The 13,029-nt window shown below is 45.0% G+C and overlaps 1 protein-coding gene across 1 annotated transcript in view; it reads right to left on the bottom strand.

Moving 5' to 3' along the window:
• LOC128688143 (uncharacterized transporter YutK) overlaps positions 1 to 13,029 on the bottom strand; it is a 105,486-nt gene that overhangs the window by 34,963 nt on the left and 57,494 nt on the right. Inside the window, exons 8-10 of the mRNA XM_070091508.1 lie at positions 12,091 to 12,252; positions 9,754 to 10,007; positions 8,754 to 8,928 (exon numbers count right to left, since the gene is read on the bottom strand). Coding sequence (XP_069947609.1) covers positions 8,754 to 8,928; positions 9,754 to 10,007; positions 12,091 to 12,252 — 591 coding nt within the window. The remainder of the gene's footprint in view (positions 1 to 8,753; positions 8,929 to 9,753; positions 10,008 to 12,090; positions 12,253 to 13,029) is intronic.

The raw sequence follows: 13,029 nt of genomic DNA, 5'->3' as shown, positions 1-13,029 counted from the left end.
TGGCAATGATAAAGATACCTGAAATCCGCAGGTACGGGTTCCTATGGACTAGAGGGGTTAGAAAAGTCCACATGCGGAGGCAGTGGAAAACGTTCAAGCAGCGAAGGAACGGTGCACTGTGAAGAAAGGAGTTGCACAGATGGAGTAGAGGAGGGAGAAGGAGCAGAGGGTGGATCAGTGTCCACTGATGGTTTGGTCTCTGCAATATATTCAGAGATTGCTTCAAGTGTTTCTGAATTCAGAGACGTCGTATGGGAGACAATATTGGAAATGGTAGGGGGAGGATGAGTAAAGATTGGAACTGTAATGGACTGTACCAAGGTAGGGGGGGGCGAAAGGGTGGAGGGAACTGGAGAAGCGTGGAAGGGGACAGAAGAGGCAGAAACCTGGGAGGTGGCAGAAGAGGAAGAAACTTGGGAGGGAACTGGGGAGGAAGGTACAGTACGAGGAGGAGGGTGAACCTCTACATTTGTAACAGAGCCACTGAGAGGGGGAGAACCAGGTACAGAGACAGGGAAATTAAAATGAGGAGGTGGAAGATGGGTAGGAGGTGTTACCGGACCTTTTTTTGACTTTTGAGAAGTAGAGGGACGATTGGGAGGTGTCATACGAGATCTCGTCGCTACTGAGGCTTGTGAGAGAGAACACGAAGAAGCAAGATCAGACTGAGACGTTGAAGTAGGGACGTCTGAGCCGAGGACAGCAAAAGAATTAGCTACAGGAGTGACTATGGGAGAGGTAACCACAGAGGTGGGTGCAGAAGATGGGATACCAGAAGTGGGGGGACGTTTTGAAACATGGGAATAAGAAACATGAGGTAGTCTCCCTTGGAGGCGGAGATGAGAAACTGCTATGGCATAAGGGAGACCTTCTGCCTCTTTTAGGTAACAGATTTCCCGCTCGTTTAAGTAGACTTGACAACGGCGAGAGTACGAAGGGTGAGCCTCATGACAATTAAGGCAAGAGGGAGGTCGATTGCAAGACGTATTAGAATGGTCATTGGCACCACAGACTGGGCATTCGGCGATAGATCTGCAATATTTCGCTGGATGGCCAAATCGCCAGCAATTTCTACACTGTTGCGGTGTAGGGATCACCTTCGAACTTGTAACCGATGTCCTGCTACATAAACTGAGGATGGGAGTTCACGGCTGTCAAAAGTTAAACGAGCCACATTGCTAGGGTATCGTCTCCGCCCGCGGGCAGGAAGAACGTAAGTGTTGTTGAACTATGATATGGGGCAGAATAACGGTACCACTACAAGAATTGAGGGAATGATGCTTTTCAATAGTTACAGGAACAGTATCGATATGGGAAAGACGAGAAAGCTCATGAGCCTGGGTAGCATTCTGTATGGTGATGATGCGCATACCGCTCTTAAGAGCATGAAAAGAAATATCTTTACCAACATGGCGTAGGAGTGCCTTGCCAATACTGTGGTCAGAAAGATAGGCAGCAGAGGAAGTCGGTCGTAAAGTGAAGAATTTAGTCCACTGTGCAGTCTGAAACTGAGCGTGGAAAGGTAGTGAAGGACGTGTCGATCTTTTCTGAGAAGAACGAGAAGGTGGAGAAGCATCATCAGCAGGTAATTGTCATTGTCGTTTAGGCGTGGGACCAGAGTTGGTCCGATGTGGAACGGGCCGGCGATTCGAAAATTGCTGTACCGTAGAGGGAGAGGCCGGAAGCATAGTCAGAGGAGAGCGAAGGTCAGATAAATCGAAGGAGTCAGTCGAGGCCTCAGTACCTGAAGCGGGTGAGGAAACAGCACCGGCAAGAGGTACAGAGGCATGAGGAGTGTCCGAAGAGTGGTCCAAAGACGAGGCGGGGTCAGAACGGGGTGCGGTATCAAGAAGGGGCCCAGGGGTAGCAGGTTCATGGACTAGGGCTGCCATGGTTAGGTTACTTCTTTCTTTTTGTTTTTAAGAAAAAAAAAGAAAGAAGAAAAGAAAAGAAAATAAAAAAAAATAAAAAAAGGGGGGACCGGGGAGGGATAGTTCCTAGGAGGAATGAAAGGGCCAGAAATCTCCCTCCGTGCCCAAGAGGACCTCAGCACTGCAAGTAGCGCAGATGCAGCATGGAACCCGTGCCATACCCTACCCATCATACCAGTAAACCGGTAATCTGGGATAGCAACCTCACATCTGCCGAGCTACCTCAGTGGACAAAAGAGAGGGCGGCCGGAAATCCGCCACAAAGCATACCTCCTTCGGCCACCACCCCCGGAATCCGAAAGGTGGCTTCCAGAGATACACCCGTCGCCCAAGAAACACCCAAAGCCACCCTCCTGGATACTGGAGAGGGATCAGGACATCCCCAGGCAATCCAGATTCCACGGCAAACTACGCCACCACCAAGAACCTCAACGGAATGGGATGGACCCCAGTACCCTTTCCCCTACCTAGGAACTAGCGTGCCTGCGGAAAAAAAAAAAAAAAAAAAAAAAAAAAAAAAAAAAAAAGGAAGGGCAAACGGGAGGGGTGGGGAGGAGGAGGAGGAAAGGAAAAAGGGGAGGATGGGGAGGATGGGATAGGGAACGGGGGATTGGGGGGTAATTAGGTTCGGTCTGAGGAAGTAGACCGACAGGTCTAATTCCTTAGACCAAGAGCCTCTTCACCACGCCAAGGAGCCCCCCTTGAAGAGGGGCGTGACACCAATTTCCACAAAAATGACAATTTATCCATGTGGAAGCCCGTTTATTTGATTGACTGCAGACTATACAGAGCTTCATAATGATTTGAATGGTTGATTTACTGTAATTCTACTAGCAACCTCTTGAATACTTTGTTGATAACCTCCTTAAATGAAGCTCTAGCTATTTGTATTTCTATTTCTAACTGTACTTGTATATTGGACAGCATACCGTGTACATTCCTGATTTATATTTATTGTTTGTGTTTGATAAGGGCGCCTACAACCCCATCCGTTTACAGTCTGCTTTATTGTCCAACGAATCCATTTGAAACCAGTCAAGGGTTTGGACCAGTCAAGGGTTCGGACCAGTCAAGGGTTCGGACCAGTCGAGGGTTCGGACCTGTCGATCTGATCTTATCAGTGGGTCACTTATTTAAAACATACTAGTCGGTGATTTGGGCTAACACATGAAGGATCTACTTGAAATTATCTACCCGAGTAATAAGTGATTTGATTGATACAAAAGTATAACTTGCGTGTTGAAGAGCCGGTGATTTCTGGCAGCTCCTACAATGAGGAACGGTCGAGCCTCAACCCTTGTTTATCAATCGCTGTATCTAGCTTTTCTAGTTTTTTTTCCGTCTCCACCACAATAAATGCTATATTATCACTATAGTTGACTGGTGGAAATTTTGGAGGAAGGACGCTTTTTCTGTAGTAATAATTGCTTCTCGTTGTGTATATTGCGACCGCTGGTAACTACAGGTTATATGAAATTCACAGTATACGTCTGGTATTTCAAGAAAAAAGAAACTAATGAAAGTCACTCCACTCCACTAAGTACCATTATAATACTGGTTAGTTGCTACTACAACACTGTATTCTGCTATTCACTGGTATCACTAGATTATATGCGAGTACACTAGCAGGCCAGGAGGATTATTAAAACAGCTGACCACTGTGGTAAGTTTCTGGCGACTTCTGGCACCTGCCTCTATAGGCTTATCACTTCATTTACAAATTCACCTGTTTTCAAATGACACTTTAGCCTTTATCATCTATATACTATATACAGTTTTGGAACGTTACCTATACCAGTGTTGGGACGTTACCTACTAGTGTTAGGACGTTTTCTACACCAGTGTTGGACGTTATCTACACCAGTGTTGGGACGTTACCTACACCAGTGTTGGTATGTTACCTACACCAGTTTTGGGACGTTACCTACACCAATGTTGGGACGTTACATACACGAATGTTGGGACGTTACCTACACCAGTGTTAGGACGTTATCTACACAAGTACTGTGACGTTACCTACAACAGTGTTGGGACGTTATATTCACCAGTGTTGGGACGTTACCTACACCAGTGTTGGGACATTACTTACACCAGTGTTGGGACGTTACACCAGTGTTGGGACGTTACATGCACCAGTGTTGGTACGTTACTTACACCAGTGTTGGGACGTTACCTACACCACTGTTGGGACATTACCTACGCAAGTGTTGGGACGTTTCCTACATCAGTGTTGGGACGTTACCTACACCAGTGTTGGGACGCTACCTCCACCAGTGTTGGGACGTTACCTGCACCAGTGTTGGGACGTTATCTACACCAGTGTTGGGACGTTACCTTAACCAGTGTTGTGTCGTTACCTACAACAGTGTTGGGACGTTACCTACACCAGTGTTGGGACATTACCTACGCAAGTGTTGGGACGTTTCCTACATCAGTGTTGGGACGTTACCTACACCAGTGTTGGGACGCTACCTCCACCAGTGTTGGGACGTTACTTACACCGGTGTTGAGACGTTATCTACACCTGTGTTGGGACGTTACCTATACCAGTGTTGGGACGTTATCTACACCAGTGTTGGGACGTTACCTTAACCAGTGTTGTGTCGTTACCTACAACAGTGTTGGGACGTTACCTACACCAGTGTTGGGACGTTACTTATATCAGTGTTGGGAAGTTACTAACATGAGTGTTGGGACGTTACCTACGCCAGTGTTATGACGTTACCTACGCTATTCTTGGGACGTTACCTACACCAGTGCTGGGACGTTACCTACACCATTTTTGGGACGTTACACCAGTCTTGGGGCGTTACCTACACCAGTGTTGGGACGTTACTTACACCAGTGTTGGGACGTTACCTACACCAGTGTTGGGACATTACCTGCACCATTCCTGGGACGTTACCTATACCAGTGGTGGGACGTTATCGACAACAGTGTCCGGACATTATCTACACCAGTGTTGGGACGTTACTTACATGAGTGTTGGGACGTTACCTACGCCAGTGTTGGGACGTTACCTACGCTATTCTTGGGACGTTACCTACACCAGTGCTGGGACGTTACCTACACCATTTTTGGGACGTTACCGACACCAGTGTTGGGACGTTATCTACACCAGTGTTGGGATGTTACCTACACCAGTGTTGGGACGTTACCTGCACCAGTGTTGGGACGTTACCTACACAGGTGTTGGGACGTTATCTACACCAGTGTTAGGACGTTATCTACACCAGTGTTGGAACGTTACCTATACCAGTGCTGGGACGTTACCTATACCAGTGTTGGGACGTTACCTACACCAGTGTTGGGACGTTACCAACGCTAGGGTTGGGACATTACCTAGATCAGTGTTGGAACGTTACCTACACCAGTGTTGGAACGTTACCTACACCAGTGTTTGAACGTTACCTACACCAGTGTTGGGACGTTATCTACACCAGTTTTGGGACGTTCCCTACACCAGTGTTGGGACGTTATCTACACCAGTGTTGGGACGTTACCTTCACCAGTGTTGGGACGTTATCTACACCAGTTTTGGGACGTTACCTACACCAGTGTTGAAACGTTATCTACACCAGTTTTGGGACGTTACCTACACCAGTGTTGGGACGTTACCTACACCAGTGTTGGGTCGTTACCTACACCAGTGTTGGGACGTTACCTACACCAGTGTTGGGACGTTACTTACACCAGCGTTGGGACGTTACCTACACCAATGTTTAGTGTATAGGTTGTGAGGAATTAGACCTTTTGGTCTCCTTTCTCAGACCAAACCTACTTACCCCGCTATCTCCCCCTTCTCTACTCATCCTCCCTATTTCCCTTTCCTCCTCCTCCTCCTCATCCCTCCCCTATTCCCTTTCTACTTTCATCTTTTGGGATTCTTCCCACAGGTACTCTAGTTCCTAGGTAGGGGGAAGGGCACCGTGGTTCATCCCATTCCGTTGAGGCCTTGGTGGTGGTGTAGTTTGCCGAGAAATCTGGATCAACTGGAGGTGTCCTGTCGGATTCCAGGATGTGGAGGCCGTAGGAGGTATGCTTTGTGGCAGGTGTCTGGCCGCCCTCTCTTGTCCACCGAGGTGGCTCGGCGGATGTGAGGTTGTTATCCCGGATTGCTAGTTTACTGGCATGAAGGGTAGGTTATGGCACGAGTTCCATGCCGCATCTGCGTTACTTGCGGTGCTTGGGTCATCTTGGGCGCAGAGAGAGATTTGCGGCCCTTTCTTTGCCTCCTAGGAGCTATTATTCCATATTCCTCCCCTTTTTATTCTTTTTTTTTCTTTCCCTGCTTTTTCTACAAAACAAGAAAGAAGTGACCTAACCATGGAGTCCCAAATCCATGAACCTTATGCCCCCTGGGCACCCTGTTTCGGCCCTGCCTCGTTATATGACCACTCTTTGGACATTCCTAATGCCCCTGTATCTCTTGCTGTGCCGTTTCGTCACCCACTTCAGGTACCAGGGATTTCTACTCACTCCTTCGATACTTTTGACCTCCGCTCTTCTTTGACTATGCTTCCCGCTTCTCTCTCTACGGTGCGGCAATTTTCGGATCACTCGCCCATACCACGTCGGAGCCATTCCGGTCCCACACCTAAACGCCAAAGATAAGTGTCTTTACGAGGGTAGTGAGATTCAGGTTAGAGTATGTAGGCGAGAGGGAGCTTATTTCCCAGTAAAAGTAGGCGCCTTAGACAAGGATGTGTGATGTCACCATGATTGTTCAATATATTTATAGATAGAGTTGTAAGAGAAGTGAATGCTCGGATGTTGACAAGAAGTGTGGGGTTAAAAGATATTCTAACACAAAGTGGGAGTTTTCACAGTTGCTCTTTGTTGATGACACTGTGCTTTTGGTAGATTCTGAAGAGAAGTTGCAGAGGCTGGTAGATGAGTTTGGTAGGGTATGTAAAAGAAGGAAATTAAAAGTGAATATAGGAAAGAGCAAGGTGATGAAGATAAAAAAAATTAGGTAACAGAAGATTGGATATCAGACTGGAGGGAGAGAGTATGGACGAGGTGAATGTATTCAGATATTTGGGACTGGACGTGTCAGCAGATGGGTCTATGAAAGATGAGGTAAATCATACAACTGACGAGGGGAAAAAGGTGAGTGGTGCACTGAGGAGTCTGTGGAGACAAAGAACTTTATCCATGAAAGCAAAGAGGGAAATGTATGAGAGTATAGTTATATCAACGCTCTTGTATGGGTGTGAGGCATGGGTTGTGAATGTTGCAACAAGGAGAAGGCTGGAGGCAGTGAAGATGTCATGTCTGAGGGCAGTGTGTGGTGTGAATATAATGCAGAGAATCCGTAGTTTGGAGATCAGGAGGTGTGGGATTACCAAAGCTGTTGTCCAGAGGGCTGAGGAGGGGTTATTGAGATGGTTTGGACATGTAGAGAGGGTGGAACAAAACAGAATGACTTCGAGAGTGTATAAATGTGTAGGAGAGGGAAGGCGGGATAGGGGTCGGCCTAGGAAAGGTTGGAGGGAGGGGGTAAAGGAGGTTTTCCGTGCGAGGGGCTTGGACTTCCAGCAAGCGTGTGTGAGCGTGTTAGATAGGAGCAAATGGAGACAAATGGTTTCTAGGACTTGACGTGCTGTTGGAGTATAAGCAAGATAACATTTATGAAGGGATTCAGGGAAACCGGCAGGCCAGACTTGAGTCCTGGAGATAGGAAGTACAGTGTCTGCACTCTGAAGGAGGGGTGTTAATGTTGCAGTTTTATAACTGTAGTGTAAGCATGCATCTGGCAAGACAGTGATGGAGTGAATGATGAAAGTTTTCTTTCTCGGGTCACCCTGCCTTGGTGGGAGACGGCCGATGTGTTAATAAAAAACATATATATTTGTGCTGTGGCTATCTCTCTTTTTCGTTTCTAACTTTGTTGAAATACAATAAAATTTCACGTTAGATAAATTGTAAAACTAAGCAAAACTCTCTTACTAATTGATATTCATTACAATGTGATCCAAAATGAAGCCAAGGTTGCTGATTTGTGATCCATTCTCATTGTAATCTTATATGATCACAAAATTCTGACTCAAGTTGCAAGTGTAAGATCACATCTACAGCATAACCCTGAATCATTACTTGTCACAGGTGTTACCTGGAGTTTACCTGGAGAGAGTTACGGGGGTCAACGCCCTCGCGGCCCGGTCTGTGACCAGGCCTCCTGGTGGATCAGAGCCTGATCAACCAGGCTGTTGCTGCTGGCTGCACGCAAACCAACGTACGAGCCACAGCCCGGCTGGTCAGGAACCGACTTTAGGTGCTTGTCCAGTGCCAGCTTGAAGACTGTTAGATCAAATCTACAGTATAACACTGAAGCATTACTTGTCCCAGGGACTGAAAGACAATCTGATTCAGTCCACAAAGGAGGACTGAATGTGAAGTGAGCCACAGTCCCTCATCGGCACCCCGTCACCTTCCTTGAAAGAGGCTACGAGGGTTTGAAGTCCATACCTGTCTGCCAGAGTTCTTGCCAGTTTCTTAGGAATATGGCATTCTTCCTCCCCTACTGCTTGTCAGGTACGTTATTATTATTATTATTTTTTATTAACACACTGGCCGATTCCCACCAAGGCAGGATGGCCCGAAAAAGAAAAACTTTCACCATCATTCACTCCATCACTGTCTTGCCAGAAGGGTGCTTTACACTACAGTTCTACAGTCTGCCAGAGTTCTCGCCAGTTTCTTAGGATTATGGCATTCTTCCTCCCCTACTGCTTGTCAGGTACGTATAGCGATAAATTTTCTGACAGTTACAATATATATTAACATATATTTACAATTTATTTTATGTATGCTACTGACCTCCAGAGAGCATGTGCCGTCGTCTGCACCAGCCAACATGCATGCCCAGTTCAGGACCTCGTTGAACAGCTCAATGGCAGCTATGAAAGCAATAAGATTGGCGGCTATGTTAGCCACAATGGGAATAGCGTTCGTCACGCCTACCATGGCTGCATGCAGCACATTGGCTTCATCTCTGTCAAGTGAGGTGTTAATAAATTAAATTTTAACGATAAATTTGAATGTGTTGGAGTTAGTGAGCCTTTGACAAGCGGCTTCACTCTGTTTCAGTTCTTTTGGTAATTATAAATACACGAGTAATGTTGTGTTCATTAATTTGTATATAAAGTTAAACAGCAGCTGTGGGATGCCAGAACCTACACGAGGAGTGACTTAAGTGTCACTGAGAAACACGACACCTATGTTGTTGTTTGATGTGTACAACTTAAAATATATAGTGGGCACCGTATATATGAAAATGTAAGCATCAAAAAATTTTACTTACAAAAATTATGGATATATCTCAAAGAACAACAACTTATTAACAAGCTTAAATCTTCATAATTAATTTTCAAATGGTAGGCTACATACTACACGTCAGGTAAATACTGTGTCAGGTTCATGTATTTCTTTGTCACAATTGAAAGTTGTCTTATATTAATAATACGCTTTCTATTCTGAAATATATTTTATATGTTGGATATAAAATTACTGAGTTGCCATTAACTTTTGCTTTTGTCTTACTAACATAAGGCCATTTTCCACCAGAGTGGAACACAAACAGGAATACATTTGTTAGATCAATAACAGTCTTGCTTCAGTCAGACACAACTCTGAAAATCATCTTGATACTGCAGACCTCTACTTTATTGTACTTTACTCTCTAATAATACTACCACAATGATAACTTATGTATCTTAAATTATATCAACGTTTGTATAATTATGATTTCATAACCACGATAGTTATTATAGTCATTGTCTCCGGAAATAATACATTACAATAAAACATAAGAACCTACCCTATTTCTACATGCACATCGCTGGCACCAGTTTTAGATTTTCTTGTCTCTGGGTAGAAGAGCTTGGCGAAGGCGAGAGCTGCCGGAGCGCTCATGACGGAGGCGGAGATCAGGTGGACAGGATCAACGCCGAAGGAAATGTATGCGGCGAGGACGGAGCCAGCGATGGTAGCGAGACCTCCCGTCATGACAGCATGCAGCTCTGACTTGGTCATAAGTGGCATGAACGGCTTGATCATGAGTGGTGCCTCCGTCTAGTAGGTGAAGAATGAGGATGAATCATGTATAGCGACTGTAATAAATGTGATGATGGAAATAAGCTCAGTGGGGTTTAATAAAGACATGTTGTGACCCCAGTAATCCGGTTTTTGTTCATTTGCGTTTCCGCTCACAGGATAAACATGAGATGCACAGTACAGTAGCAGCTCAGGCAGCACATCACTGTAAACCTACTCATATTAACCATGTATAAGACATCAATGTTATTAAAACATTTATGTTGAGGTGAGGTACTGTGATAAAATGTCTACATACACTATTAGTATCCTGAAATCTTGAAACCCAAAGAGGACTATGGGGGAAAAACTCCGCCTAAAAATGGTCATTCAGGGCGGGGACTTACTGAGCTGGACCTCTAGGCCCGTTCTCAAAATAGGCCCACACAAACTGCGAGCCTATTATCGCAAATAAAAAGATAAAATGTAAATGTACTGCTGAAAGGACTTAAAAATTGTGAATCCATTAAATTCTGTTTTATTTTGTTTCTTAGTTTAGACTGGTTTAGACTGTCTACGGTCGATGGGCAATCCGAGAAAGATATTCCCAATATTTTATAACCTCAGTCATCTTAAGTGCATTCTAGAGGCATTATATAATAGCTGTCTCAGAACCGTGAAGAGTCTTAGGACCTGGAGTCCGACTTAATACATCTAAGACCATGTAAGAGGCTCGGAAGCTGAAAATTAATACCTCAAGTGAACAATGAGTCAAAAGTTTAGTACTTGTAGCTTAACATCTTCAAAATGCCGAGGAGTTGTAAATAAAAAATTAATACCATCAAAATGTCGAGGAGTTGTAAGAGGGCCAGGAACTGCTGTAAGTGAAAACTACCTCTAAATAACGTTATGCGTGCCTTAACACTCTATTAAATGTTCAGCAGCTACTGGAACTTCAGTAGGAGTTACTATTACTCACGAAATCGTAATGACACGATTGCAAACAAACCATACCACGGGTGGGGATAGAACCCGCGATCAGAGAGTCTCAAAACTCCAGACCGTCGCGTTAGCCACTGGACCAGCTAGCCACAGTAAGATTCGTCCAACTAACCTTCCTATGGTGTAGAAATATACCTAGTTGGACGAATCTTATTGTGGCTAGCTGGTCCAGTGGCTAACGTGACGGTCTGGAGTTTTGAGACTCTCTGACCGCAGGTTCTAACCCCACCCGAGGTATGGGTTTTTTTAGCTACTATTTCTTGGGAATTAACATATCTTCGGCACTGATTTTCTTTAAATCCTATACTTTCCTTGAATTTTTAAAAACTTATTGTGATTTTCGTGAGCCATTTTCACAGTTCATAAATTATGAGGCAATGTAACTAAAATGATTTAGGCGGCTCGAAACGGACGTTCAAAAGTTACGAGGCAACATTATGATATATCAATTTAAGTAGAAAATTAACAAATGAGCCCGTGTACACTCCGATAACAATTCTAATATTCTTCTAAGCAGGATGCACATGATATGAAAGTCTGTAGCTATCAGAAGAGGCTTCCTAAAGTTATCACACAATTATTATTATAATCATGGGGGAGCGCTAAACCCGTAGGATTATACAGCGCATGTGGGGGGGGGATGGAAGGTATTCAGACTCAATTCAGGGAACCGGAGCACAGATCCAATTCTCTAGATCAAGAGCCCCTCACCAGCATCAAGGAACCTCCCTTGACGGGTTTTATCACATAAGCCAAAGTTGCTTTTAGGTTTATAAAATGTCAAAGGGCGTCTGTACATTTCAAAGGTTCCTTGAACCTTTTCCTAGTTAGGTATACCAGCGTTAAAAAATGAAAGCAGCTGGAATGTGGCGTGCTCAAGTTAAAATAAGAACCTTGGGGGAAGAAAATAACCACTTGAAGATACCCTTTTAGAGAAGCCTGATTATCCAACGATTACTCGTATCACAAAATAATTTGTCTATGGACGGCACCTCGCCAAACAACGAGGAAAAATACGATAAGTGGGTTTTTTCTGTTAACCAACAAAGATGCAGCTGGCTTGGCAGAGGAAGTTTACCTGACCAAGAAAAATGTAGGACACTTGACAGAGGAAGCTTACCTGACCAAGAAAGATATTACCAGCAGCATTGACACTCTCACAGGCAGTGGTGCCCACTGTGACCTGCAGGAACCAGCCCAGCTTGATCACCACCCACTGCATCACTCCCAAGTAGTACAAGATCTGGACGAAGAAGCTGAAGTACACAGTCACTGGCAGTACCTGCAACACTCACATACTTAAGGAACAAGCTGAAGTACACAGTCACTGGCAGTACCTGCAACACTCACATACTTAAGGAACAAGCTGAAGTACACAGTCACTGGCAGTACCTGCAACACTCACATACTTCAGGAACAAGCTGAAGTACAGTCACTGGCAGTACCTGCAACACTCACATACTTCAGGAACAAGCTGAAGTACAGTCACTGGCAGTACCTGCAACACTCACATACTTCAGGAACAAGCTGAAGTACACAGTCACTGGCAGTACCTGCAACACTCACATACTTCAGGAACAAGCTGAAGTACAGTCACTCGCAGTACCTGCAACACTCACATACTTAAGGAACAAGCTGAAGTACAGTCACTGGCAGTACCTGCAACACTCACATACTTCAGGAACAAGCTGAAGTACACAGTCACTGGCAGTACCTGCAACACTCACATACTTCAGGAACAAGCTGAAGTACAGTCACTCGCAGTACCTGCAACACTCACATACTTCAGGAACAAGCTGAAGTACACAGTCACTGGCAGTACCTGCAACACTCACATACTTCAGGAACAAGCTGAAGTACACAGTCACTGGCAGTACCTGCAACACTCACATACTTCAGGAACAAGCTGAAGTACACAGTCACTGGCAGTACCTGCAACACTCACATACTTAAGGAACAAGCTGAAGTATACAGTCACTGGCAGTACCTGCAACACTCACATACTTCAGGAACAAGCTGAAGTACACAGTCACTGGCAGTACCTGCAACACTCACATAC

The sequence above is a fragment of the Cherax quadricarinatus genome, chromosome 35, assembly GCF_038502225.1.
Source record: "Cherax quadricarinatus isolate ZL_2023a chromosome 35, ASM3850222v1, whole genome shotgun sequence".
Taxonomy (NCBI): domain Eukaryota; kingdom Metazoa; phylum Arthropoda; class Malacostraca; order Decapoda; family Parastacidae; genus Cherax; species Cherax quadricarinatus.
The sequence above is the reverse complement of the archived record's forward strand: the minus strand, read 5'-3'. Positions and strand labels throughout refer to the sequence as shown.